The sequence below is a fragment of the Salvia hispanica genome, chromosome 5 (genome assembly GCF_023119035.1).
Source record: "Salvia hispanica cultivar TCC Black 2014 chromosome 5, UniMelb_Shisp_WGS_1.0, whole genome shotgun sequence".
Taxonomy (NCBI): Eukaryota; Viridiplantae; Streptophyta; class Magnoliopsida; order Lamiales; family Lamiaceae; genus Salvia; species Salvia hispanica.
This window is the reverse complement of record NC_062969.1, coordinates 4743751-4770697: the sequence shown is the minus strand read 5'-3', so window position 1 is coordinate 4770697 and position 26947 is coordinate 4743751. Positions and strand designations below refer to the sequence as shown.

The 26947-nt window shown below is 36.5% G+C and overlaps 4 protein-coding genes and 1 long non-coding RNA gene across 7 annotated transcripts; 4 read left to right on the top strand and 1 right to left on the bottom strand.

Moving 5' to 3' along the window:
* Positions 1-1423: 1423 nt before the first annotated feature.
* On the top strand, positions 1424-3225 carry LOC125187777. Of its 2 annotated transcripts, XR_007170663.1 has the most exons (3): positions 1424-2465; positions 2573-2897; positions 3012-3225. It is a non-coding gene; the product is annotated as an uncharacterized LOC125187777 (long non-coding RNA). The 2 variants fall into 2 exon arrangements; XR_007170662.1 differs by having other exon boundaries at positions 1424-2897.
* A 1199-nt stretch (positions 3226-4424) lies between these two features.
* On the top strand, positions 4425-8881 carry LOC125191000 (2-oxoglutarate and iron-dependent oxygenase domain-containing protein CP2-like). 2 transcript variants are annotated; one of them, XM_048088450.1, is made up of 12 exons: positions 4425-4943; positions 5139-5186; positions 5601-5777; positions 5865-6015; positions 6108-6194; positions 6356-6480; positions 6645-6763; positions 6911-7022; positions 7594-7635; positions 7834-7882; positions 8062-8165; positions 8236-8881. In XM_048088450.1, exons 1-9 carry the CDS (start codon positions 4614-4616, stop codon positions 7627-7629), a joined length of 1185 nt encoding a protein of 394 aa, XP_047944407.1. In that variant the 5' UTR covers positions 4425-4613; the 3' UTR covers positions 7630-7635; positions 7834-7882; positions 8062-8165; positions 8236-8881. The 2 variants fall into 2 exon arrangements, with proteins under 2 accessions (XP_047944407.1, XP_047944406.1); XM_048088449.1 differs by having other exon boundaries at positions 7594-7712.
* A 3642-nt stretch (positions 8882-12523) lies between these two features.
* Positions 12524-16595, top strand: LOC125186716 (2-oxoglutarate and iron-dependent oxygenase domain-containing protein CP2-like). The gene is made up of 9 exons (XM_048083145.1): positions 12524-13065; positions 13838-13885; positions 14239-14415; positions 14504-14654; positions 14747-14833; positions 15113-15237; positions 15404-15522; positions 15643-15754; positions 16304-16595. The coding sequence occupies exons 1-9, from the start codon at positions 12736-12738 to the stop codon at positions 16337-16339; spliced, it is 1185 nt and encodes a 394-aa protein (XP_047939102.1). The 5' UTR covers positions 12524-12735; the 3' UTR covers positions 16340-16595.
* A 3245-nt stretch (positions 16596-19840) lies between these two features.
* On the top strand, positions 19841-20732 carry LOC125190546 (E3 ubiquitin-protein ligase RHA2A). Its single transcript, XM_048087875.1, has one exon. It carries the CDS (start codon positions 19971-19973, stop codon positions 20457-20459), a length of 489 nt encoding a protein of 162 aa, XP_047943832.1. The 5' UTR covers positions 19841-19970; the 3' UTR covers positions 20460-20732.
* A 1318-nt stretch (positions 20733-22050) lies between these two features.
* Positions 22051-23545, bottom strand: LOC125191268 (zinc finger CCCH domain-containing protein 15-like). Its single transcript, XM_048088784.1, has 3 exons — positions 23451-23545; positions 22707-23214; positions 22051-22568 (listed from the first exon to the last, which is right to left on the bottom strand). The coding sequence occupies exons 2-3, from the start codon at positions 23172-23174 to the stop codon at positions 22239-22241; spliced, it is 798 nt and encodes a 265-aa protein (XP_047944741.1). The 5' UTR covers positions 23175-23214; positions 23451-23545; the 3' UTR covers positions 22051-22238.
* Between the last annotated feature and the right edge of the window lie 3402 nt (positions 23546-26947).

The following is a 26947-nucleotide window of genomic DNA, read 5'->3' as shown; positions in this document are numbered from 1 at the left end:
TAGACTCGGGGCTACAGCAACATCAATTGTCACGACCACAACTCCCTAGTGCTAGTGAGCGTAGCTATTTCACGACTAAACAATTTACAATAATCAAGGGACAACATAAAAGGGGTGAAATCACTTAAAGCAATAGTCTCAAAGGCATATGGGTACATAGTCAAAATGAATTCAGCGTATCAAGACTAAGTTCATAACTTTCTAGAACATAACTTTAGATTGCAGCGGAAGAGTCCAAGACAAAATAGCACGTATGAAGACATGCTACTTTGGGCTACCTAACTACTTATTTAAAATTCTTGTCCCAACACCTTCGCCTGCTCGTCCACGTTCAATCTGCACATTTAAAAATAACATGCAGGGCTGAGTATTTGATATACTCAGTGGGCACATTGCCAAAAATAGTTCTATCTTTAATTGTCAATGCCACAGTTGAGTGATCACGGGGTTTTACTTAAAAGACCCGAGTCACTAAATACTTTCCTTTTCATTAAAATTTGATTGCGCAATCACGTAACATAGATATACCATATCTGAACCTTGTGTGAACCGGGAATGTGGCCACATTCCACGACGGTCACTGGACCGGCCAACTCCTTTGTTAGCTCACGATCCCCTTATGTGTACACTAGTCCGAGTAGGGTTTGCGGCCTTAATGGGACCCGAATTCGATTTAACTTAAATTGGCATAGCCAAGCAGATAGGTAATCATAAAACAAAACATGGCATGACAACATACTTGAGCAAAGATTCACATTTTCATAATGAAATCACGTTTTGAAAGAAATGCCCACCTCAAAAGCTAAAGCTCCTTCCGAAATTTCCTTAACTTGGCCTTAGATGACGTTCGTAGACGCCCCTTTAGGAAATAACATAGTACTTAATTAGATTTTGGGATATCCATTAAGCTTAGACATGAATGCATCCTAAGTGCGTGGTCATTTTATTCTTTCTCTTAATTTTCTAGAAGAGCTCTAGAATTCTTGAATATTAATTAAATCAGTAGATTTAATTAAATCGGGAAAATTATTCGCTTAACTAGAGGGTGCTACCTCCTACGCCATTTATTTAAGTACTAAAAAAAAAATAGGTTCGAGGTCTATTCATCATTAGCGTATCATAATTTCTTAAAATTAATTATTTGAGCACTCATACTAAATCCCGGGAAATTTAGACTTATCCTCGTGGAAATAATTAGCGGACCATTAATTATTAAATCCACAACATAGTAAGGCCCATGATTTAATTAGATCCCTCATACTTACTTTAATTTAATTAGTGGCCCAACCTAAAACTTAATTGGTGAAGTGGCCCAAAAAGAAAATAGCCAACTTAAACATGAGTCCACCAAGCCTGGCCCAAACTAAACACTCCCCCATATCCATCGTTCTCTCTCATTTCATCAAAATCAAAAATCCCCAAATTGAAAGAACAACCCTAGCTCCTTCTCCCTCCTTCCTCTCGGTGGAATCGCCGCCCCACCTAGTCGCCGGAGTACCGCCGGCTCCAGCTCCCCAGCGTCACCGGTTCACCGGCGAAACCCTCCGCCGTCACCGCCTGCTGCTGCTCTCACCCCCGTCGCTCCCTCTGTCTCTCTCTCTCACTCTCTCTGTGACAGAAACGACTCCTCTTTCCATCTCTCGCATTTTCCGGCGATTTCACCGATAGGGGAGGGGGTGTCGCCTCTCTTCCACGGCGTCACTTTCTTCCATGTCGGCCCTCGCTGTCGCTTCGCGCGGACGCCGTCGGCTGTGCAGCGGTGCATGCAGGCGGTCACGCCTGCCTAGCTCTCCTTGCTGGCGTTTGACACTGTTCGCCACCGTCCAGAGCTGGGCAGCCGCCGCCACCGTCCTTCACGAGTCGCCGTTGCTGTTGCGCTGGACAGCCACCACCTCGCCGACCGATGTACGGTGGGACAGCCGCTGCTGGAGCTGTTCAGCCGGGGCAACCTGCTGCCCGTGGAGTCCCCGCGGCTGCCCTCCTGGCCTCGCCGTCTACGGTGGTCTCCGAGGGAGCCCCTCGGTCTTAAAGCTACGTTCTTATACTTCCTTTCATTACTAAGTATTTTGTTGAGACTTGGGCAGTAGCTATGTTGGAGACCTTTTGATTATTGTGTTTTGAGGATGTGATCTTGGAGATAAATTTAGCTCACTGGAAAGAATCTTTACATATATATATGCTACTGTAAATTTTGCATTTTGAACATGAAAACTGAAGTGCTTCTATCGGCTGAAGTTTTGTTGTAAAAACTTATAATTACTGTGTTGTGGTTTAAAGTCTATCATGATGTGCCTAATATTTGATGTTCTAGAATGGATGTAATAAAATGGATGTGGTGATTACCTCTTTGAGTGGCTGGCGGATTTTGGTTCAAGCTGGTGGTGCAAGGGAGCTCCGTCACTCCTTTCCTTACTATTACTCTTCTTACTCACTCTCTAACTCTCCTTACTGCTGGAAACTTTGAAGTATGTGAAAGGGAGTTCATATGTAGTGTGGAGGGGTTTTTATAGGTTGATTTTGTGTACCTTAGGAGGAGTTTAATGAGGCTGATCTTGTTTGGTTTCTTGCCCAGCATATCTCTTGTTCTTGATCCTCAAAGCAGCCTTCTACTTGACACATTTTGGTGTTACTTGGAGTACTAGGTGTTTGACTAATTAATTTAACTTGTTCTCACATGCTCTCTTAGTACTTTAGTTTTTATAGCTCTATTTGTTTGCAAGCTGCAGGAAATCTCTTACTTCCTTGATCTCTACTACTCTTGATTAAAGAAACTTGGTGTTTTGCTTAGGACAAAGGACTTCTCATTTACTTATTTTGGTGGTTTGTGTGACTAGGAAAGGCTGATGTGCAGGCTGTTTTGGAGGTGAGTGCAAGGCAGATTTGACTTGCTATTTTTGGTGAGTCCTTAATCCTCCATAGCTAAAAGAGATGTTGTTTCTTTCCCTTAGAGGTAGCCCCTAAATATTCCTTCTTTCTTAGCAACTAACACTTGTTTTTTTTTTATCTTGCAGGAGGAAGAAAACCATTTGGCTGCCACTTAGCTGTCTCGAAGAGTGGTTCGCTGCCCTGGGCCCGGTGGCCGATCAGATACGGGCCGCGACTTTCGGCCCGGAAGAGGAGGCCCGATGCCATTTGTTCCATGCACACTTTTGTCTTTTTAGTTGTTCATTTTATTGCCTATGTAACGCTATTCGAAAAATTCGTGATATTCTATAACGTATTTCCCATTGTTTAGTTCATTTGATTACTTTAGCTTTTACTTGCAACTAAAAAGAATTAAATTTCATTAAAGGCTCGAGTTCCAATAACTCTTCGTGAAAAGAGAACTTACATCTTTAGTTCGATAATAACAAAACGAAAGAAAGGAAATAAGGGTGCGGGTATTACATCAATGGAGCTGAGCCTAGGGGTGACAAATCGTGTGTGTTGGGTCGTTATCGGGTCAACTTGTTAAAGACACGACCTAATAAGGACAAACACGAACACGACTCGTTAAGAAAATCTCAAATTCGAACACAAACACGACTCTCTACCATCAAACCCGAACATGGCACGAATCCGACATGAACCCATTAACGACATGAACCACTTTGGGTCAACACGACACGAGAACAACACGTACATGACACGACACTATAACATCGTGAATATGATCTTTAAGAATCTAATTAAAAACTTAAAATCTGATTACACAATGTGATCTAATGAAATAACATCAATAGATTTATAGCAAAGAAATCCAACAAAAAAAAAATCAATTTTAAAATACTAGTAAAAATTAATAATATTATAATATTATTTCTTAACTGGTAACATGAACACGACACGAATTTTTCGTGTCCTTAACGTTTCGATCTGATAAGGACACGAACCCAATAAGTTTTTACTCAAATCCAATTTCGTGCGAATTCGTGTATGGTTATCGTGTCGTGCAAAAAATTGACAGTCCTAGCTGAGGCGATCAACTTGAGCAAAGCCGCGAGAAGAGTATAACAATTGTGACGTAGTAGTATATTGTAAACACGTAAGAAATGCCACATGTGAAACCAAATATTTATTTAGATGACAAAATTTTTTGTTAGAAGTGAAGGTGAATTCTAAAAGATACTTAATGCGATCTATTGGAATTTGTTGTTGGAAATAAACGTAAATTCTTAAAGACACTTAATGCGATTTGCCGAAATATTTTATTGGATATAAACGTCAATACTTAACACGATTTTACAGTTACGAAGATACTTAACACGATTTTACAAGTGCGCTTATATTGATGTGAATTTTCAAATAAATTTAATGCGATTTGCCGAAATATTTTATTGGAAATGAACGCGAATATTCGAAGATACTTAACACGATTTTACATTTACGCTTATACTGAAATGTATATAAGAATACGAATCGATTAACTTGAGCCGCAGCCGTTGCATATAAACCCTAGCTCTCATCGTCATCCCCTTCACCCCCACACCACCTGCATTTTCACCTCAGCACTAAACGCCGTGATTCAGCTTTTTCGTTCATCCGAAAACACCTGTTTAGCTCCTGAATCAATCCTTCTAATCCACACACATTTCGCAAAAATCCGGTGGAAAACATTTGTTGATCGATCCTCGATGTCTTTCGACGGTGCACGTACAGCAGGGGTATCCGGCGGGAGGCCCGAGCAAGCAATTGGCCGTGCCAACGGCGGCGCCCTTGTCCCGGGGCTAAAAAATGGCGCCGCACCGCCGCCGACATACTCGACGCACAAACTGAGGCTGAACCCCAATTCGGATCACAGGCCCGACAATTACGAGGAATTGGACCTCGAATTCAACCCCTTGATCTTCAGCTCGCTGGAGAGGTATCTCCCGCCAAATCTGCTGCCTCAGGTGCGCGATGTGAAGTTGAATTACATGCGCGAGATTCTTCTCGGGTACTACCCCGAAAACGAGCGAATTAGGGTAACTGTTCTTTCCTACGCCATTCTCATTTGATTTAGTGTTAGTGTTAGTATTAATGTGTGTGTTTTGTATCGGTATGCGGAATCTAATTAGGATACATTTCTGACTTTTCAGTGAAAAATTTAGCTTGTTACTGAGTATATGGTTTTTGATGAAACGGATTTTTGCTAAAATTTCAAATCTTTGGTTTAACAGCTTCAGAAGCATCGGGAGTACAGACAGAAGATTATATCCAATTATCAGGTATACTTCTCAGAAATTCTAATTCTCATTGGATCCTTACCCCACACACATATGTATATAGGATCGTAATCATTTGGTAACCAATTCTTATTGCAGAACTACTAACCATGAACATTTTATGCACTTGTAATGAACATTGTATGCACTTGTAATGAACATTGTTTGCACTTGTTTGCACTTGTAGTGTTCATTATATGTGCATAAGATGTTCATTACAAGTGCATAAAATGTTCATTACAAGTGCATAAAATGTTCACTATAAGTGCATAAAATGTTCATTGTTTGTAGTTCTGCAATAAGAATTGTTTGTATTTTAACGCACCCCTATATATTATCATTTCCTTGCATTTGAACTCCTGTCCCAGGAAAATCTTGTTATTCTAACAAATAACTGCACCATCTTTCTCTTTTCAGCGACTCCACCTTGAGCTATATGATATGCATCCAACAAACTTTTTCGTGCCTTCATTCCTCAAGGCTATCAATGAAAACACTGAACAGGCTTTTAGAAATATAATGTCGGAGCCTTCTCCTGGAATCTTCACGTTTGAAATGCTGCAGCCGCGGTTCTGTGAAATGTTGCTGGCCGAGGTATTCCCTTATTTTCAACTATCATTTAGCATATTAATATTATTCTTCCAACTAGTTATATTCGCTTAAAATGTTTCAATTGCTTAGGTGGAAAATTTTGAGAAATGGGTGCATGAGACGAAGTTCGAAATCATGAGACCCAGTACAATGAATAAGTATGGTGCTGTTCTTGATGATTTTGGCATGAAAAACATGCTTGAAAAGCTCATGGAAGATTTTATCTGCCCTATATCAAAAGGTAACTTCGCTTTTCGGTGACAAGTTTGTATACATCTAACATTGTTGGTACTCGGTCTGATACTAACTAGCTCCTGTAAAAATCTTTTTCAGTTTTCTTTCCTGAGGTTGGGGGATCAATCCTTGATAGCCATCATGGTTTTGTTCTTGAATATGGGATTGATAGAGATGTTGACCAGGGTTAGTGACTGTGTCCATGTTTGTTCTTGATTTTACATTTTTACGGTTTGTATGTTCAATCATTTCTCTGTGAACTTCTTTCCAGGGCAACCTCTTCAGCTGTTTTAAGTTGTAGTATATAATTTGATGTAAAAGTTATCTTTCAATATGAAAACTCATAGGTTTCCATGTGGATGACTCGGAAGTGTCCTTGAATGTCTGCGTGGGTAAACAATTTTCTGGGGGAGAACTCTTTTTTCGTGGAGTACGATGTGATGAACATGTAAATACGGAAACACAACCTGAGGTAAGTACTTTGAGTAGAGTTTCTTCTTATTTGCAGAAATTCTCATATTTAAACACTGAAACCTTCATTTCGTTTGATGGTATTAATGAAATTTTTTGTTAGGATTGATTGTTATAAATGAAAATAGGCTTCATCGGTAGGGCTTTGTCTTTTCTGTTTTGTAGGAGATATATGACTACTCGCAAGTGCCAGGACGTGCCGTTCTTCATCGTGGTCGTCATAGGCATGGTGCTAGAGCCACAACATCTGGGAATAGGATAAACTTATTGTTGTGGTGTAGAAGGTTCGACTACTATTCTTTGACTTCTAAAGCCGTAATACTTTTATCCTGCTGATTGAAGCAGAAAAAAAAGAACTTCTTGACTATTAATAATGAGAAATATAGATCTTTCCTTCACCTTATTAACAACTGTTTGATCTTGCTATACAGTTCTGTATTCAGAGAATCCAGAAAATATCAAAAGGATTTTTCCAGCTGGTGTGCAGAGTGCAAACGTGAGAAGAAAGAAAGACACCGCCAGTTAGTTGCTGCCATTGATAAGGTATTCTAAAATATTTGGAGCTTCAAATTCCACAATTTGAATTCCGTATCAAAAGTAGATAATTGGTATTTCAAAGAATTATAAAATTAGATACCTTAACACATACCCATAGCGCACACGCACTGCACACATTGCGCACACACACACACTGCACATGCGCGCGCGCACACACATACTGCATGGTGTGTGAGCAGAATTGTTCAATTTCTATTCCATATCAATTATGTCATTCTACCTAACCAAGGATTTGGAATTGATATCTAATTCAGTTCCAATTCGAATTCCGTGTTCCCAACGAACCCTAATAACGTTGTCTGATGGTATGACATGGTTTTCACTTTAACCATCCTTTCAGAGGGTTATATTTGCTGAAATTATCAGTTATTAGAATGATGGGATATAGTTGTTTTTGAGAAAGAGATCACAGGTTCAAAAATCAGAGAGACATTGCCATTGTAAAATATTATTATAATGATCACAGTTTTTTTCCCGAACTTCATTTAGGTGGATAAACTGCAAGGTGCTTTCATGTATCACAAATATGACAAGCTGTAATGTGTTTGTTTTGCAGGATTTGCTGAGGAGGGGTGGGGAAACTGCTACCTGAGCTCAGGTGAAAAATTGTTAAAAACCTGTTAAGAAATCGTGAAAAACCTTGGAGCTCAAGAGCAATTATTGATGCATAAACAGGTCTATATATAATCTGTTATGTTATTAAGTCCCCTTTTGAGTGTAGTATTAGTTGGCATGCTTTTCCTTCGAAGTTGGTTCAAAGTGAATGTTATTAACTTGATCCTTCGTATCTTCGCAGGCTCAAAATGATTAGTTTGCTGCTATCTTTAACCTTGAAGATCATAAAGGTATTGCTTGCTGGATGCAATTGGTGCCATCCTCGTCTTCCTTTTACCAGAGAGCTTTTCACACATCACCAACACACATTCACTTCTATTTGTCCTTTAAATATTGGCTTCACACAACAGCCAATATCTTTGGATTCTCTACTTTATCTCTGCTGATGATCCGATCTTTGATCTTTCAGCATCTCATGAGAAGACCTATAAACAGATCGAAGCTGCCATAGCTAAATACTGAGAAAAAAGGAGTGCATTAACGTAGGACTGAAGTTTTATGTTGATCCTTCAGGTAACACCGACATTATATTTCTATACAAATTTTTAAAACCATCTGTAATGCTGTTTGGCTGTGGAAACAGGATGTCATAACCCTTGTAAAGCAACAATGCAGCGATTTCGTGATGACTAGAAACATGCAGTGCCAAGAAATGATTGACTATGTTCAGAAGAAACTAGCTGGTCTTAGTTTCCTAGACAGCAAAAGCAGTAGCTGTTCTTTCCTGCCTGTGTCACAGCATCAAGCTCAAATGTCCAACCACCCTCAACAGCCGTTGGATCAAGGACGCATGCCCCACACGTCTTACCTTCAAACCCCTACCTACCAGCCACCTCTGCACCCAACAACACCTGCCTATGCCAGACTCTGCCTTATGGATACTCACAACCACCGCCAGCTCCATATCAGCCTCCCAGTTCAAATTATCCGTACCCTCCTCCCCAACACCAGCAAAGTACGAGTGCTGAATACAGGCAACCCCCGTGTGGTGGGTGGCAAGGCGAATACTACAATGCACCTCCGCAGCAAACTGGGTCGATGCCCCACCCTCTATACTATGGTCAATCTCCCTATCCACCTCCCAGCCAAAGCGGCTACTACAGACAATGATTGCATGTTTTCTCTTGTATCTATAAGTTTATTCGACATCTGTGTTGTTTAATGTTATAAAATGTTTCACCTTGTGAATTTTTGAGAAATAATATGCAGATTTTTGCGTTCTCAGTTTCCCTTTAGGCTTCACGATCACTCACTCATTCACTTCCATGCTGCACGGCCTTGTCAGTAAGAAATGTTCAAGTCTTGAAAATCTCTATTTTTTTCAGTACTGAAACTGTTTGCCCTTCTGGCTTCTGCAATATGGCTCTCAACTCTTGAAAGAGCAAAACCAAATAATAACCATGACGGCAAATGAAATAACTCTTCCAATTTAGCCCTATAACTTTCGAGCCTCTCCAAGCACTCCATTTAGAATTACTTGTATTCATTAATTCATATCCACAAGATGAAATAAGTACCAGTGGGCCGGAGTGGTTCTCTTATTTTATTTTCAAGTCCATACCATACCTCTCGAAATCCTTCCAAACTTCACTATTCTATTACTAGTACATAATTTAACTTCGATATAGTATTTCATAAATTCGATTTTTAATTTTTAAGGTCTTACAATAACGTTTTGGTTTTAAAAATGTATAGATACGGTACTGTGAGTATTGTTGACAAATCTAATATCACGAGTCTCCAGGTGTAAGCTTGGTCTCAAAATTCTTGCATTATGAATTTGGCATGGTTGATTGACGAAAGACTTTCTCTATCAAAGTTAATTGATGGAAGACTCCATGCTTCAGTTATGATGTCAGAGTTAATTGACTCTAGACTTCAGTTATCATCTCCTGATTTGTATTATGTCTAAGTTTATTAATGGAATATTTCAGTTATTATCTTCAGAATTGTATTTATGACGTAAATATAAACAGTAAGTTGTGCGACAACACAGTATGGTGCAGGGTGCATTGAGATGCAATGAATCAAGATGGTTGTTATATATTGCTTTTTATGTTCAATCCAGATCATAAATTAATTCGCAATTATTGATTTATTCTGTTATATATAACTCATCTTTTTATTCTCAACATTTGTTTTATCCTCATCTTCAATTGCAGTTTTTGTCATCAACTTAAACTCATTGAGTTCTATCTAAAAAAGTTTTTGAATTCTTTTGTCATCAACTTAAACTATTAGTTAGGAACCAAAAGAAAAAGAAAAAAACCTACTATTATTGTGAACAAATTAAGTGAATTAAATTTGATTTGTAGCGATATGGGTCTACGATTCAATTATCATAAAGGAAACGCACATTTTTTACCTATGATAATATTACTATTAGGTTATTTTGGGTTGGTTTCTTTTTTCTATTGTGCTACAATAGTACTCCATTTGCATAATATTACCACTTCACACCAGTGTTTGTGTCTTTGTGGAGTATAAGCAAAAAATATAACTAGAACAATTTAGCATGTTTTCATGATATTTATAAGGGAAATTAAACACAAAATAACATTAATTAGCTTAATTAACTTTGGAGAAAAAACATTGAAAATCATGGTAATGTTGACTTATATTCAATCTTATTAAAGAGACCGCGGGTCCAAAAGTAATATTTTAATTGACAAGTTTCAGCAACAAGAAAATTCGTATTTATTGAGTAATTAATTAAGATATACTTGTATTAAAGAGAATAGACAATGAAAATTATAACGACTAACGAGATTTAGTTTTATGATTGTATGAGTTTTATGTTTCTATATTGGCCGAAGTTCTTGCTTTTTTTTATAATTACAATACGGTCTAGTCTTCTATGATTCGATGTTTGCCGAAGTTCGTGGATTTCATTAATAAATACTTGTACTACATATCAATGATATTATGACCATGGTTAGTGTTCTCTGTATTTTTTGCTCTCACGTTATAAATGGTGGGACCAAAAATTATATAGCGATTTTTTTGGCTTGGTATCGTTTCCCAGACAAAAATACATTTGTATCGAACTGAGTAAAAATAATTCTTGCGTTCATCTTTATTTATACTTTATTATCTATGTTTATTTTCCAACGACTAATATACAGTCTTTGATGTGAGTAGGAGAAGTCACGAAATATAGACGATGGGTCCCATATGGCACCAACCAATGGCCGTGGTTGTTGACACCAAACATCGGATGTAGGCGTCATCGGGTGTGGCTGAGGGTGAATGGGTGCATTGGGCGGGGACGAGCAAGACGAGCGGGGGACACAGGGCAAGGCGCAAGGGAGGCATGGTATTGAGCGCAAGCCAAATGTAGCTTGGTCATGCGGGCGAGCACTGAAAGCATAGCGGTAAGTGACCGGTCGATGTCGGCGCAAGCGGACAACTAGAAGGTCAGGTCATAGGTGATGCTAAGTGGTTGCATGGTGCAGACTGCAGATCAAGAAGATGTGGTTGGTTCCTTGAGAGTTCTCAATCTCCAAGTTGGAGACTATTATAGAGGATGATGTGTTTTAGATCTAATATATTTTCTATCTTGTCTAGAATCTGTTTTCTTAGAATATACTCTATTTCCTAGTGTTATCATGATTAGTGTTCTTTGAATTGCTTATATAGAGTTGTTTTCTCATTGTAATCGGCGTGATCAAAAATGATATGAGATCTATAGCTTTTGGCATCGCCTACACATTGTCTAGAGCTAGATAAATGAATATACTTGTATTCAACTCTATTATTTATTATCCTGATTATACGTTTTGAATCTTATATAATGCTATGACACGACGAAATTGACATGTGATATTTCTTACATATAGTAAAATATATGATGTTGAGCTATGTAACAAGAAACGTGTGATTTGAAAAATGTGTTTAAGCTAATATTACAATTAGAATATTTTGGAGACGTTTTTAGAATTAAGAGTATAATTATTGTGACATATACTATATTGTAAACAAGTAAGAAATGCTACATGTGAAACCAAATAATCATTCATTCAGATGGTGAATTTTGTGTTGGAAATGAACGTGAAATTCTCGAAGATACTTTAATGGATTTGCAAGGATTTGTTGTTGGATATGAACGTGAATTCTCGAAAACACTTAATGCGATTTGCAAAAAAAATTTTATTAGACATTAACGAGGATTTTCGTTGATACTTAACACGATTTTATAGTTACACATATATTGTGAGATGTGTATTTTCGAAAATATTTACTGTTGTTTGCCGAAATCTTCAGTTGGAAATGAATGTGAATTTTTCAGAGACGCCTTAACACGATTTTAAAATTACGCTTATATTGAAATGTGAATTTTCTGAGATACTTAATGCGATTTGCCGAAATAATTTGCCAAACATGAACATAAATTTTCAAAAATACTTAACACAATTTTACAGTCACGCTTATATTCAAATATAACATATTCATATAACGATTTCTTAATTATCGAAAATACTTATGCGGCTTGCCGAAATATTTGGTTAGAAATGAAAGTAAATTTCCGAAGATGCTTAACACGATTTTACAGCTACGCTTATATGAAGATGTGAATTTTTGAAGATACCTAATGCGATTTGCCGAAATATTTTATAGGATATAAACATTAATTTAAAAGATACTTAAAACGATTTTACAATTATGCTTATAGTGAAATCTATTATATTCGTATAACGATTTCTATGCAAGATAACTAATGCGATTACCGAAATACTTTGATGGACATGAACATTAATTTTCGAAAATATAACACGATTTTACAATTATGCTTATAATGAAATTTATCATATTTGATTTATAAGAAGAAATACGAATCAATTAAGTTATATTGGGTCAAATTCATCTTTATACAATCCTAATTCCTAAATTTTGCATAACCTGAAACCCTAGCACTCATCATCATCCCCTTCACCACACCACCTGCACTTTCACCTCAGCCCTAAACGCCGCGATTCAGCTTTTCCGTTCCTCCGAAAATTCCTGTTTAAGCTCCTATATCAATCCTTCCAATCCACACACATTTCGCAAAAATCCGGTGGAAACATTTGTTGATCGATCCTCGATGTCTTTCGACGGTGCACGTACAGCAGGGGCATCCGGCGGGAGGCCTGAGCAAGCAATTGGCCGTGCCAACGGCGGCGCCCTTGCCCCGGGGCTAAAAAATGGCGCCGCGCCGCCCCCGACGTACTTGACGCACAGACTGAGGCTGAACCCCAATTCGGATCACAGGCCAGACAATTATGAGGATTTGGACCTCGAATTCAGCCCCTTGATCTTCAGCTCGCTGGAGAGGTATCTCCCGCCAAATTTGCTGCATCAGGCGCGTGATGTGAAGTTGAATTACATGCGCGAAATCCTTCTCCGTTACTACCCCGAAAACGAGCGAATTAGGGTAACTGTTCCTACGCCATTCTCATTTATTTAGTGTTAGTGTTGTTAGTGTTAATGTATATGCATTAGAGTCTAATTAGGAAACATGACACGTGGTGTTCTGACCTCTCAGTGAAAAATTTAGCTTGTTACTGTGTATAATGGATATCTGGTTTTTGATGAAAGGGATTTTTGCTAAAATTTCAAATCTTTGGTTTTTCCATATATTTATTGCTAAATCTCCATTATATGAGTGTTTGCTTGGGGCATCTGGACAGAGCATTTTTGCACGGACTTAAAATTGCATGATTGCTTACAATAAGAACCTATATGATTTAAACAAGCAAACAATGATAACAAGCGAGCTACATGAAACTCGACTATTGGTTGCTTAAAGCTTCTCTGTCTCAATAAATTAGATAAGCAAACAGGTTACTACTATTGCTCTGCTATGTTTGTTTTGCTTTTTTTTTTCTTCTACTGATTTTTAATTCTGTTTTAGAATAAACAAACTTAGAACGATTTAGTTAGAAAAATAAGGATGTTATGTTTGAAAGATCTAGCTATTCGAGTATGATTAAATATATGTAAACCAAGATTATACAAAAACTTGACACTATGTATTGACAGAAGTGGACAAGATTGAACACTGTCATATTCGATTCAATTCAATTTGTTATGTGCCTATTTATATATGGAACAATGTATTCTAGAATATAGTGACTATAGTCTGCCTTTCATATACATCATCGCTCAACAATGACATTGACCTTTTGACTTCTTCATTTTAACAGCTTCAGAAGCATCGGGAGTACAGACAGAAGATTATATCCAACTATCAGGTATACTTCTCTTAAAATCTAATTCTCATTGGATCCTTACCACACACACATATTTATATAGGATCGTAATCAGTTGGTAACCAATTCTTATTGCTAAACTACTAACCATGAAATTTTATGCACTTGTAATAAACATTGTATGCACATGTTTGCACTTGTATGCACTTGTAGTGTTCATGTGCATAAAATGTTCATTACAGGTGCATAAAATGTTCATTGTTTTTAGTTCTGCAATAAAAACTGTTTGTATTTTAACCCACCCCTATATATCATCATTTCTTTGCATTTTGAACTCCTGTCCTAGGAAATATCTTGTTATTCTAACAAATAACCACACCATCTTCTCTTTTCAGCGTCTCCACCTTGACCTTTATAATATGCATCCGACAAACTTTTTCGTGCCTTCATTCCTCAAGGCTATCAATGAAAACACTGAACAGGCTTTTAGAAACATAATGTCGGAGCCCTCTCCCGGAATCTTCACGTTTGAAATGTTGCAGCCACGGTTCTGTGAAATGTTGCTGGCCGAGGTATTCCCTTATTTTCAATTATCGTTCAGCATCTTAATATTATTCTTCCAACTAGTTTATATTCTCTTACAATGTTTCAATTGCTTAGGTGGAAAATTTTGAGAAATGGGTGCACGAGACGAAGTTCAGAATCATGAGACCCAGTACAATGAATAAGTACGGTGCTGTTCTTGATGATTTTGGCATGAAAAACATGCTTGAAAAGCTCATGGAAGATTTTATTCGCCCTATATCAAAAGGTGACTTAGCTTTTTGGTGACAAGTTTGAATACATCTAACGTTGTTGGTGCTCGGTTTGATACTAATTAGCTCCTGTAAAAATCTGTTTCAGTTTTCTTTCCTGAGGTTGGGGGATCAAACCTTGATAGCCATCATGGTTTTGTCCTTGAATATGGGATTGATAGAGATGTTGACCTGGGTTAGTGACTGTGTCCTAGTTTGTTCTTCATTTTACACTTTTATGGTTTGTTCAATCATTTCCCAATTTAATTATTATTTTCTTGCCAGTGGGTATTATTTTATACTAAATCGATACAAATGACTGTCTTTTTGAAGTACGAAGCTATTGTTTAATTACCTATGCCCTGTTCTGATCTGTGTACTTCTTTCCAGTGCAACCGCAATGCACTCTCTTCAGCCGGTTTAAGTTGTATAGTATTTGATTGTAAAAGTTCTCTTTCAATATGAAAACTTGTAGGTTTCCATGTGGATGACTCGGAAGTCTCCTTGAATGTCTGCGTGGGTAAACAATTTTCTGGGGGAGAACTCTTTTTTCGTGGAGTACGATGTGATAAACATGTAAATACAGAAACACAGCCTGAGGTAAGTAGTTTGAGCAGTGTTTCTTTCTTTTTGGCGAAAAATACTCCTTTTTAAACACTGAAACCTTCATTTCGTTTGATGGTATTAATTTAAATTTATGTCAGGATTGATTTTTATAACTGAACATAGGCTTCATCAGTAGGGCTTTGTCTTGTCTGTTTTGTAGGAGATATTTGACTACTCGCACGTGCCAGGACAAGCCGTTCTTCATCGTGGTCGTCATAGGCATGGTGCTAGAGCCACTACATCTGGAAATAGGATAAACCTATTGTTGTGGTGTAGAAGGTTCGACTACTATTCTCTTTCTCTGTCTATTGTGCCTTTGACTTCTAAAGATATCCTGGTGAGTTAAGTGTAGATCTTTCCTTCACCTTATTAACACAACTGTTTGATCTTGCTATACAGTTCTGTATTCAGAGAATCAAAAAAATATCAAAAAGATTTTTCCAACTGGTGTGCAGAGTGCCAACGCGAGAAGAAAGAAAGACAACGGCAGTCAGTTGCTGCTATTAAAATGGTAATTCTAAAATCCGTAGCTTGGGATACACTGCTTTTCTTATTACTATCTGGCAAGGACAACACCATCCTGGTTTCCTCTTCAATACCAACAATTTATTTAATGTCTGAAGCTTTTAAAACAAACCAGTGAAAATTGATCCAAATGCTACCCGGTGACTGTTGCTGTTTCAGTTTTTTGCAAATTATAGAGCAAATAGTGTCATCAGAATCTAGATACTAAATTGAGGGTGTGGAATTGGAATTGGAGCCTTCAATTCCAAATTAGTGTTTGGTATCATAAATACTTGGAACCTCCAATTCCAAATAATTTTAAAATAAGATACCTTCACACACTGCACACACACTGCACACATTTTGCGTGCACACACACACTGCAAACACATCCTTTCAGAGGGTTATATGTGCTGAAATTATCAGTTACTATTAGAAAGATGGGGTATAGTTGTTTTTGGGAAAGAGATCACAGGTTCAAAAATCAAATAGAGATTGCCATAGTTAACATTATCATGATAAAAAAATGACAAGCTGTAATGTTTTTGTTTTGCAGGATTTACTGAGGAGGGAGGGGCAAACTGCTACCTGAGCTGAGGTGGTTGTATATTTTGTTGTTGAAGCTGTGTATTACATTAGAAGCCAACTCATAGCAAATATTCACAATCAGCAGCATCTAACAATGATCATTTTGTTGTCTGTTTCATTTGCAATCCAAGCACATATGTAAATGGAATTAGTTAGGTGCAAGAATTCTGTATTGGTCCTATAAACATGCGCTGCAGTTGACTCATGCGGTTAAAAACCAGCCAGCCTTGTTTTGTATCCAATTGTTTCGATTTTCTTTATTTGTGCTTTATTTGAAAGAACGTAAACAACACATTAATTTGGTTATTAGACCAATGGTATTCCAATGATTATATCCTGATTTGTAGGTAGGTACCTTGAAGGATGGAATAACGGGTGAAGATTTAGAGTTGCTCCATACCCAAAGGTTGGTGAGATAGTTGTCTAAGGATTTAAAACTGCTTCATACTCAAGTTTACTCCATAACTATTTTAATTTTCCAATTTTTGTATTAAAAACTTATGTTGTCCCTAAAGTCGAGACAAAAGAGAGTATTTAAGTAGTACAATAATGTTGTGAAGCCCAAATACTAGAATGTGTTAAGCCCAATCCTAGCCTATATTTTCTCTATAATGTTTTTTCGTACAAATACTTTTTCAACATTATTTTAATTTTTTAAGCCCTTTCACACTCAAACTAATATTTGTAAGGACTAAATGACAACACATCCTTTACAGCTTGAGTTGAACTGGATGTGTTTTGATATCACGTGACACGATAGCGACTTAAGCGCACGAATTGAACCATTATCACGTGAATTTAAACCATTTGGGCCCATTCCATTGAAAATCCAGCCCAATAATGGGCCCATTTCAGGGGGGTCTATAGGGAGTGTAGCTTTAGGAGTTTGTTATAAATGCGCAGAAAGATAACGTCGCTGATTATTGTCTCTTTTATCAAATATCAATTCACATTTTAAATATTTTTATTCACTTATCACTGTCACTCGTTGTCAAAATTCATCCACGACAACCTCACAAATCCCATCTTGAATGTTCTATTTTCAACTCATCTACAGAAAAATTCATATTAAATGCCCAATTATTACAAAGTTAGTGGAAGAAGATAGAGATTAGAGTTGTAATTAAATATAGGTGCTATCTCTTTGCATCCCACTTCTGCAACAGCTTTTATTTAATCAGACTTTTAAAGAACTGCTTCTTTGTTTCTCAACAGGATTTTGAAGAATTATATGTGATTCGTGACCCATTTTGCATCAGTGATATATATAGTTGGTTAATCAGTCGAAGATTAATTTAAGTAATTTTTATTTATATGCTGATTTATATTTTATACTACCTGTTTATCGTTTAATTGTTATAAATGATATTTTTTGGAAATTCAAGGGGCTGCAAATAATAATAATTAAAATTCGAGTTCAACAAATTTGACGATTCCCACAGCTATTATATATGTTGAAACATGCGTGTGATCAAATACTAACTAATTTATAGTAATTACTAATAACTAATATTAGTTTTATATGTTAAAAATATCAACACAAGGACATAAATTTATCAATCTTCTTGTGTTGATATTTAAAAATTTACATGTTATATTGATATAATTATGTCTTTGTATTGATAATTTTAATACATTGAATTGAAAGTTATTAGTTATTACTATAAATTAGTTAGCACACTGTCACTGACGCAACCCGATTGAGACATATAATATTTTCTTTACTTAAACCCTATTTCACATAGAGCTTGACTATGATCATGACCTGACCTGACCAACCCATAACATATATCTTCGTCAATTAACGTGACCATGACAATGATATATAGATGTTGAGTATAATTTGGCTTTAATATACTATAAGGAAAAAAATACAAACTTAATAAATATATAAATCAAAGAAGCTGGCAATTAGCACACTCGGAGGTGGCATGGAAAGTTCCACTAATGAAAACATACAAAATTAGTGAATTTTATTTTATATCAACTTGAGTAATATTTTATTACAGTTTGGGACAAATAAATGTGTGGTCGGCGGATATGAAGTCTTTGGAACAGATGGTTTGCTTATATATAAATTCCCAATTAGCTTTAATTTATGTAGAATTCTTGCTTAAACTCTAATGATATCATGTGCCAATACTTAATTTATTGTTGCAAGTTGCACAAGAAATCTTAGCAAATCTTTTTTAGTCAGATGGTCGTTGTCTAAACCACTTATTGTCACCGCCCTAACGCGTTATTTTCTCATTCTTAATTATTTTTTAATTCGAGTTTTATGGTAAAGTACATTATTATGTTGTTATCAATGCTCTCTTACGTTCCAACTTAAAAATCTTGCGTGGCTACAAATTACAAATGGAGTGTTACTCTATTTTAAAAAATATATTTGCCCACTAAGAATACTGTGCAAGAATTGACTTGTTACGAATCCACAAATAATGTACTACTACTACAAAAAAATAATGTACTACTACAAATTTTCCTTTTAGAACAAAGCCTTTACCGTTTACAATATTCCTTATTTACAAAACAAGTCTACACATATTCTACCATGCTAATCCACTATTAGATTCAATTTATTGTTTTTTTATTTCGACATGCATGTTGCAATATTATTTCGTTGTAGCTGCATTATTTTTTGATAAAATTGAAGTTGTGGATGATTTCATGCCATGCCGTTCACAGAAGATACCAAATATTGATTTGGTGCAACTAATTAAATTCGGTACAGCTTGATCAGCTTGTAGTATAATATTACTACTTGTGTTGCTTGATTAGGCATAATTTGAACATATTTGAAAAAGGCATATGCGTAGGTTTCGAAATGAATATAATAGTAATAATTCCCCAAACAACAAAATAAATGACATCACAAATTGAAAATCAAACAATGATTTTATATTGAGACCGAATAAATGAAGGTTTGGAAAGAAAGATGGAGAAAATTATAGCATATGATATGATATATATACAACCCCAATCAAATTAAAGAAGTTGTCAAATTCCAAAACTTTATGCAACAACTCCCCAAATACAAAATGCTGGATAACAACATCATTACACGAAGTAGAGTAGTAGCTTAAAATATGAAGTAAGTATTATAGTAGTATTCAACTCCCATCTAGAAAATAAAAAACACAAACACAAACACAAACACTGGAGGGTTTCTTCCACAATCTATGGTTCTAGGTCATGAAAACCCTAATCATGGTGATAGTTAAGAAGTTACTAATGAACTCGATTCAACAAATGACTTTGATATCTAGCTATCCTATTTAGGTGATTTAACTAGTTAATATTGTATTATAAACTATAGTAGGAGTACAAGATTAGTATAAACTCTATACAAATTAAATATCTAAACAAATGAAATACTAGCAATGATGGCAAATCACACATGAAAACAAAAAACCCTAAATAAAACAACATAATAGTTGATCACCAATTTTCACATGGGCCTTCACCTCCAACTTGTTAGGCCTTGACCTGTCCACTTATATCTATGCATTCTCTCTCATAATTCATCCCCCCTATATATACATACACCACACATTTACATACACAATCACTTATCTCTAACCCCAAACATCCCAAAGCCTTCTACTCAATTGCATGAACGAATAAATCAAAAAATGGGTTTGCAAAACCAGCTCTCCGACGTGTCATCCGAATCCATCCTCATACTCACAGTGGTGCTGATCGCCAAAAGCGTACGTTATCTCCGATCCCTTCTCTCCACTATCCTGCGCGCAATCGGCGTATTCTCCCCCGACCGCCCCCATTCCGGCGCATCCCCGCTATACAGCGCCGTGGGGTCCGGTCTGGCCGGAGTCATCCTCCTCTGCGAGCAGATGAATCTGAACCGGGCCTACCCCTACGCGAACCGGTCAGGCCGGTGCGCTTCGGACTGCGTGGTGTGCCTGAACCGGTTCGAGGACGGGGAGGCCGTGCGCAAGTTAGCGTGCCGCCACGTGTTCCACAAGGACTGCATCGACGGCTGGCTCGACCAGCTCAACTTCAGCTGCCCACTCTGCCGCGCGCCGCTCGTGGCCGAGGAGCGCGTGGATCGCACGAGGAGGCGCGTGGCCGGCGACGTCCTGGCTTGGTTCCCCTTTCAGTAGTAACGAATCCATCGGTGGCGCGTGGTGATCAAGTCGCCCCTTTTCGGTTTGTTCCTTGTTTGATGTCAATGGTTTTTCGACCATTGACTTTTACATTTCATTTTTCTTTTTCTCTTTTTTTTTCCCTCTTTGTTGAGCATGAGAGGGTATTTTTTTCTTTGTTTTTTGAAGAGTCGCATAGACGACTCTTTTGCAGCTGTACAAAATATTAGCCGGCCGACTCTTTGATCTTAAGAATGCTTGTTTTAAAAATGAGTGATTATCCTTCTTCAACTTTTAATGGTGGAATATGCTTTAGCTTAATTAATAATACAGTACTATATTCAATTTAACGCTACTTAATCATGAAGAGGTACTCCTACAAAATTTAAAGACCTCTCGATTTTATCATATCGAGTAAGCCAAGCGTCTATCATTTCATGTGTAGAAACAACTCTAATTTAGCCTTTTCAATGTTAAATCCGAATATCGAAATTGAACTATATAAAACTGGAATATATTACGTTTTTATTTTAAATATATATACATCTACTAATGATACAACATTTGTAACTGAACTCAATATATTATAAAGACATAATTTCATATACTTGTATATGATCAAAACCATATTTATTACAGGAAAATGATTTTTTGAAATCTTTATTTTAGGGAGTACTAGTATTGAGTGTAAATTGGGTACTGTAGAACAATACAAACTCAGTTGTTGTTGCATACATGATCTGCAGGTGTAAATTTGCATCATGTATAGACAGACCAAAATGAATAAAGAGTATATGATGAAAATCCAGAAGCTCCAAAAAAAGAAAGAAAAGTTTGAGAGTGAAAAACAGCGAAAATATCACTACTATACATATTTGTTTTGCACCGATTTATCTATTCATTTTTATTATTTATTTGTCCCTATTTGCATAAATGGACCACTAAAATTTCCAGAAGATAAAAGAATGCCTTTTGAAGCTCACTATTATTTGTTTTACTAAAAAAATATGAACTTTATACTACAAGAATTAAACAATACGGTGATACATTATCGTCTTTTCGCTTACGTTCGCAACCTCCATGATTTCTTTTTCGATGTATATTTTGATCAACCCTTGGTGATTGATAGTTGTGCAGCAACCCCTTGGATTTCTTTTCCATTTTCAGAGGTTTGAAAAATGAGAGTAGAGAGACCACATTCCATTTTCTAAATTATTCATATCTTCCCAGTTTATACTAATTGTCTCTTTTTTCCTCTCAAAAGAAACCAAATTAAAGAATTTATGATCTCTTTTTCTTTTTCTGAAGATATGCCAAGTTTTTACACACATAACGCATATACCAAGTAAACCATAAATAACGCATATACCAAGTAAACCATAAAGTTTAACCCAAACATTAAAAGAGATAAGAGTAGAATGTGGAGGCCTTTGTCCATTTAATATATCAAATCTGGATGGGCCACTAAGGGATCAAGCTACCAGCCCACTAGATCATCAAAGTAAATACAAATACTTAATTAACATTATATGGCACACCGCACAACATTAATATCAATGAATGACAATAAACAAACACAACAAACATTGGCCTCACCTGAAAAATGCACTAATAATAATAATCAGCGTGGCAATGCATTATTACGACTAATGACATTTTAAACGTAAAGAAACGACACAAAATGATGAAAGCACACAATAATTCTCTGTTTCAGATCCTAAGCCCTCTATGCTTGATGCTTATTTACTTACAGCATCGAATCCCATTCTACGAATCCCATTCTACTTAAAAGAGTAGTTACCGGCAGCTCATAGGTTGAAGAGAATTGGAATTCCTGGCCCTCATGAGCTCCTCCTCCTCCTCGGTGAGAGTGTGGCGGAAGTGGCAGCGGTGGCCATAAGGACAAGGGACGCCGTGCAAGACCATGCGACAGACCTCGGTCTTGTAACGAGGGTGGCGGATGACTGGCCGGAGCTCTGCAATGCCATGAGCAAACTGGCAGTCATCTCCATAAGGGCAAGCTCCGGTTTGTTGCCATTTGTTGCACAGCTCAGTCTTCAACATGCCTTGATTGTACACTTCCAGTTCCACCGCTCGCTCCTCCTCACCTTTCACATACACCTTTTGCTGCATTCACAACATAAGAAGGCCTATATAAGATCGAGTCCAAACAGAATCAGGAGCTACAGAGGATGCCTTTGGATTTCGTGAATAAAAGATATAATCAATCAATCAATGTTATCATTCAAAGTAAAAAAAAATTACCGTCCCATTGTTTTCGTTTGATGGTTTGACATAGCCATTAGAACGAACTGAAATACAGTTTGGAAAATGAAGCTGCTTCTCTCCTAGTCCACCCTGGCCGGAATCCATCACACTAGTGGGGCTCTGCGCCGCCCCCACCTCACTCGTCCCCTCCTCTTCCGCATTCATCTTCATCGAATTGAGTAGCAGATCCAAGCGATTGTTCAAGTCAATGTTGGCCATTTTGAGATTGACGTTCTCCTGCCGGAGGGTCCGCGCCTGCTTCGCCACGCTGCGGAGGCGCGAGAGGACCATCCGGTGGCGGATCGCCAAGTCCTGATTCAGCAGCTGCTGGAATTGGGGCGCTAGGGCTCTAGAGTAATTAGAGGATTCGTCGCTGTTAGTGTAATTTGACGACGGATCGAAATCGAATTCACCGTTGAAAGGCAGAGTGGAGATGGCTGATGAGATTGAGATTTCTCTTTGCATCGTGAATTCTGCCAACTTACCACTGCTTCGCAATTCACCACTACCAGAGAGAAAAAGGCAAAAACGTGAGATTCATGAATGTTGTTATGATAACGATAGCTGTGTTTTTTAAAATTGAAGCTATTTCTTCGGATAACAGAATTAAATCGGAAGAAAATTTTGAAATTGAGCACCATGCCAACAATATCAAAGTTCTACGCACTGCAGAATTGATCTGAGGATAATTTCATCCTTCAATTGCGTCGATGAATTGAACTAGAGTTTAGATTAGCTGACCTGATTAAAAATCAAAGCTTACGCGTAAGCTCCAAATTGATCTCGAAAATACCTTCTGCTCCTATACGAGACAGAGAAGCTATAAAATCGACAAGTAGAAGGCGTAAAATTTATACTATTACTACTACATTGCAATTGCATGGTGAAGGTGAGCACTCTGCGATTGCATTAAAGGGTATTTTCGTCATTACAAAATTGCCTAAATATTAGTACTAGTACTATATATGTGGATTGGCGGGAAGAATGTTATAAATTAGATTAAGTATCAGTATCAATGTATCATTCTTAAGGATTTATATATTAATAAAACAAATTTCGTATTATAAAACTCCTCTATTTAAAAAAAATCTTTAAAATATTGTTATGTGATTGTGAAATAATTCATGCAAAAAAGTGAGCAATTTAAATGGATAATTGTGTCAACATACTAACAAATACCGTAACTCTATCGTAACCAATTTGTCCAACAAAGTCGCGCATTTTCACGTTACTAATTTACTATTACAACAACTATATACTCCCTCCGTCCCAAGATAAGTAACTTTTATTCCTTTTTGGGTGTCCCACTATAAGTGATCTATTTCCATTTTTAGCAAAAAGTCATATCTCTTACTTTATTCTCCACCTACTTTATTCTCTCTTCTCTCCTCTACTTTTCCCACTCTCATACTTTACCCTCTCCACTTTAACTTATTTAAATACTATTCCTTAAATCCCGTGCCCAAAAGAAGTAGGTCACTTATGTTGGGACGGAGGGAGTATTAATTAAAGCATGTATTTTGGGCACCTAATATATTGGGTATAAATTATCATGGATACTAAGGGATATTTGAGCTATTCAAAAAAATACAAATGACATCAAATTGTATGATTAAATGTGGGTTTGATGCGGCCATTTCCCCTATTAATTTTGACTTCTCGATGCTTCAATTATTTAATTTTACACTTAAACATGCATTTACAAATGGTGATTGGTGATTATCCTTTTCATTTTTATTACTATATTTTTTGAATCTAGTAATATAAAAAGTTATCCATCTTTTAAAGCACCAAATTGTATTATTAAACAATTACTAGTAGTTGTTAACGTGCGGGATATATATATTTGTGAAAATAGTTTGTTAGAGGAACAAAATCCATCATATCTCAATCAACTCTTTTCATCGATCTTACTCAAAATAATTTGCAGTTAGTTGAAAACCACAGTTAGAACACACGTTGTAGTTAGCAAACACCCATTTTAATTGATTTGCCTTTTTCATCTAGCTTGTTATAGAATTTACGATGTTGTGGGCAAGACTAAACCCTGTTGGTGAGCTTGCAAATTCTCATATTTTGCATCTTTATTATAATTTTCTCATTGGAAAGCTAGATTAAATTAAGACAGAAGCCACTTGTAGCAGACAAAACACTCATGATTGTGCTCGAGCGACTTTGCTTCTTTAACAAAACATTAAACTACTCCTATCTCTTAAGATCTGGTGAAACTTAGCAATTATCTATTTTGATTTTGACCAATTACAAGTCCCTTTTTGTTGTAATGTCATGGTTTGTTAAGCTCCTGCTATTTTTCACTGACCTTCACATTGAAGTTTCATCTTCTCCAGCATTATCCAGTTCGATGATTGGTACCATTGTACCATGTTTCATCTCGTATTTTATTTGAAGCTGTACACATAGAAAGCACGGCCCTAAAGGCGGATTAACGACATTGTCCAACGTCATGAATGATTTATGCCGGCATTTAATTAAATTCTAACTATATGCAAAATTGTTGGATAGAGAAGGGTTCAAATTAAAATCTTCATAAAAATTAGTATAACTTGAGAAGTGAGAACGATTGCATTGAATGTATAAACATTATGCACTAGTCTAATGCATAAAGTGTATATATAGTTGCATTTTGATATATGCATAAAGTACATAGTTGCATTTTGATATATTATAGGAGCACATAATTAAGGTGTATTAGTCATTTTAGCGTTCTGATAATGCAAATATTTGGTACAAATACTTCTTATATTAAATGCAATGTTTTAAATTTTTTAATTATTACATATAGCATATATTTATGAAAATTTGAAGGAGGTAGAACTTTGCATTACAATGAGAGAATAACTTCAACCATTTTCAACCAAGCTTAATATCACAATATCATGTCTTGGCTACATTAATATCTCAAATTCATAAATTCAAGAATATTTTGGTATGATAATTTAGATTCAAGAATTTTATATATAGGAATTATCTCAATTGATGCGCTTTATTTTCCGAGGAAAGAGCTAATCTGGAGCAGTGGATTTTCATGGATTCTGTTTAGATTAAAGCAAACTTATAAAGCACATACAGAATAATTCAGGCAGATGCTTCTCAAGATGGAATGGTTTAAATTGATGTTCATGTATCAACAATTATTGAAATGGTAGAATCTGCTCAGATTTTATTATGTATTTCAATTCGACAAAGAAACACCAGATTTATGAACACATAAAAAAGATACTCAAAATACTCTTCTATACATTATTCTCCCTCTTATTTTGCCATAACTATTTATTAACAAAACGAGTGCAGAAAAGTAACTGGGATTGCTAAAGTGGGAGAGAGAGTATTTGTTTATCACCTTATAATGGAGAAAATAGTTTGTTTCATTTTTGCATCAATTGCACTGTTCTCTACAAAATTCTTGTCATAGAGTTTCCAGAGAAGGATCATGAAATACAGTCCCTACCAATTTTCGAGGCCTTGGGATTCCACTGCTTGATGGTGAGATACAGATCGTTGTTACTATTAGCATCACAATTGGAATATTATTCCTATTGAGGTACATGTAAGTTCCCTTTTTTACTCTCTTTTTTTAATATACTTATATTGGAGAAATTTAAAAGATATGAACTGTAGATGTCTGCAATATGCAAGAACTTCAAATTTCATAGTAAAAGTTTTGCAACCCTCAAAATTTAGATAGTATCGATTTTTTCTTTCCTTGTCCCCATTGTCCTTTTGCTTTCTTGTTGGATACTTTTGTGCTTTTACACATGTTACTATTATCCACAATTGTTACTTTTATTAATAACAATAGCTACCACCATTTTCCAAGAATAGCAGATCATGGCTGAAATTGAAATGCAAGAAATGGACTGTTTCAACTTTCACGTTATCAAGTCCAAAATGTCTATAGAATTGAGCAAGTAGAAAAAAATGTAGTAGGAGCCATACTTGACAACCTTCATAATTCAATTAGAATTTATCAAAATCTGCGAGTTTTGCAACTGATCATTGCCAAATCATCATAGTAAGAGTAGTTCTACTTCTAGCAAATGTATTAGCCTCTCTCTACTATGTGCATACACTAGCTCATTTTCTGGACTCCCATACTTGATATAAGAGACTTACACATTCTCAAATTCCGACTCTCGTTCAGCAAGATGGATTCCATGGTCAGCACTCTGTGACTCTGCCACCATGTCGAGATATGCATGAGGTGCCCAACCTGCTTC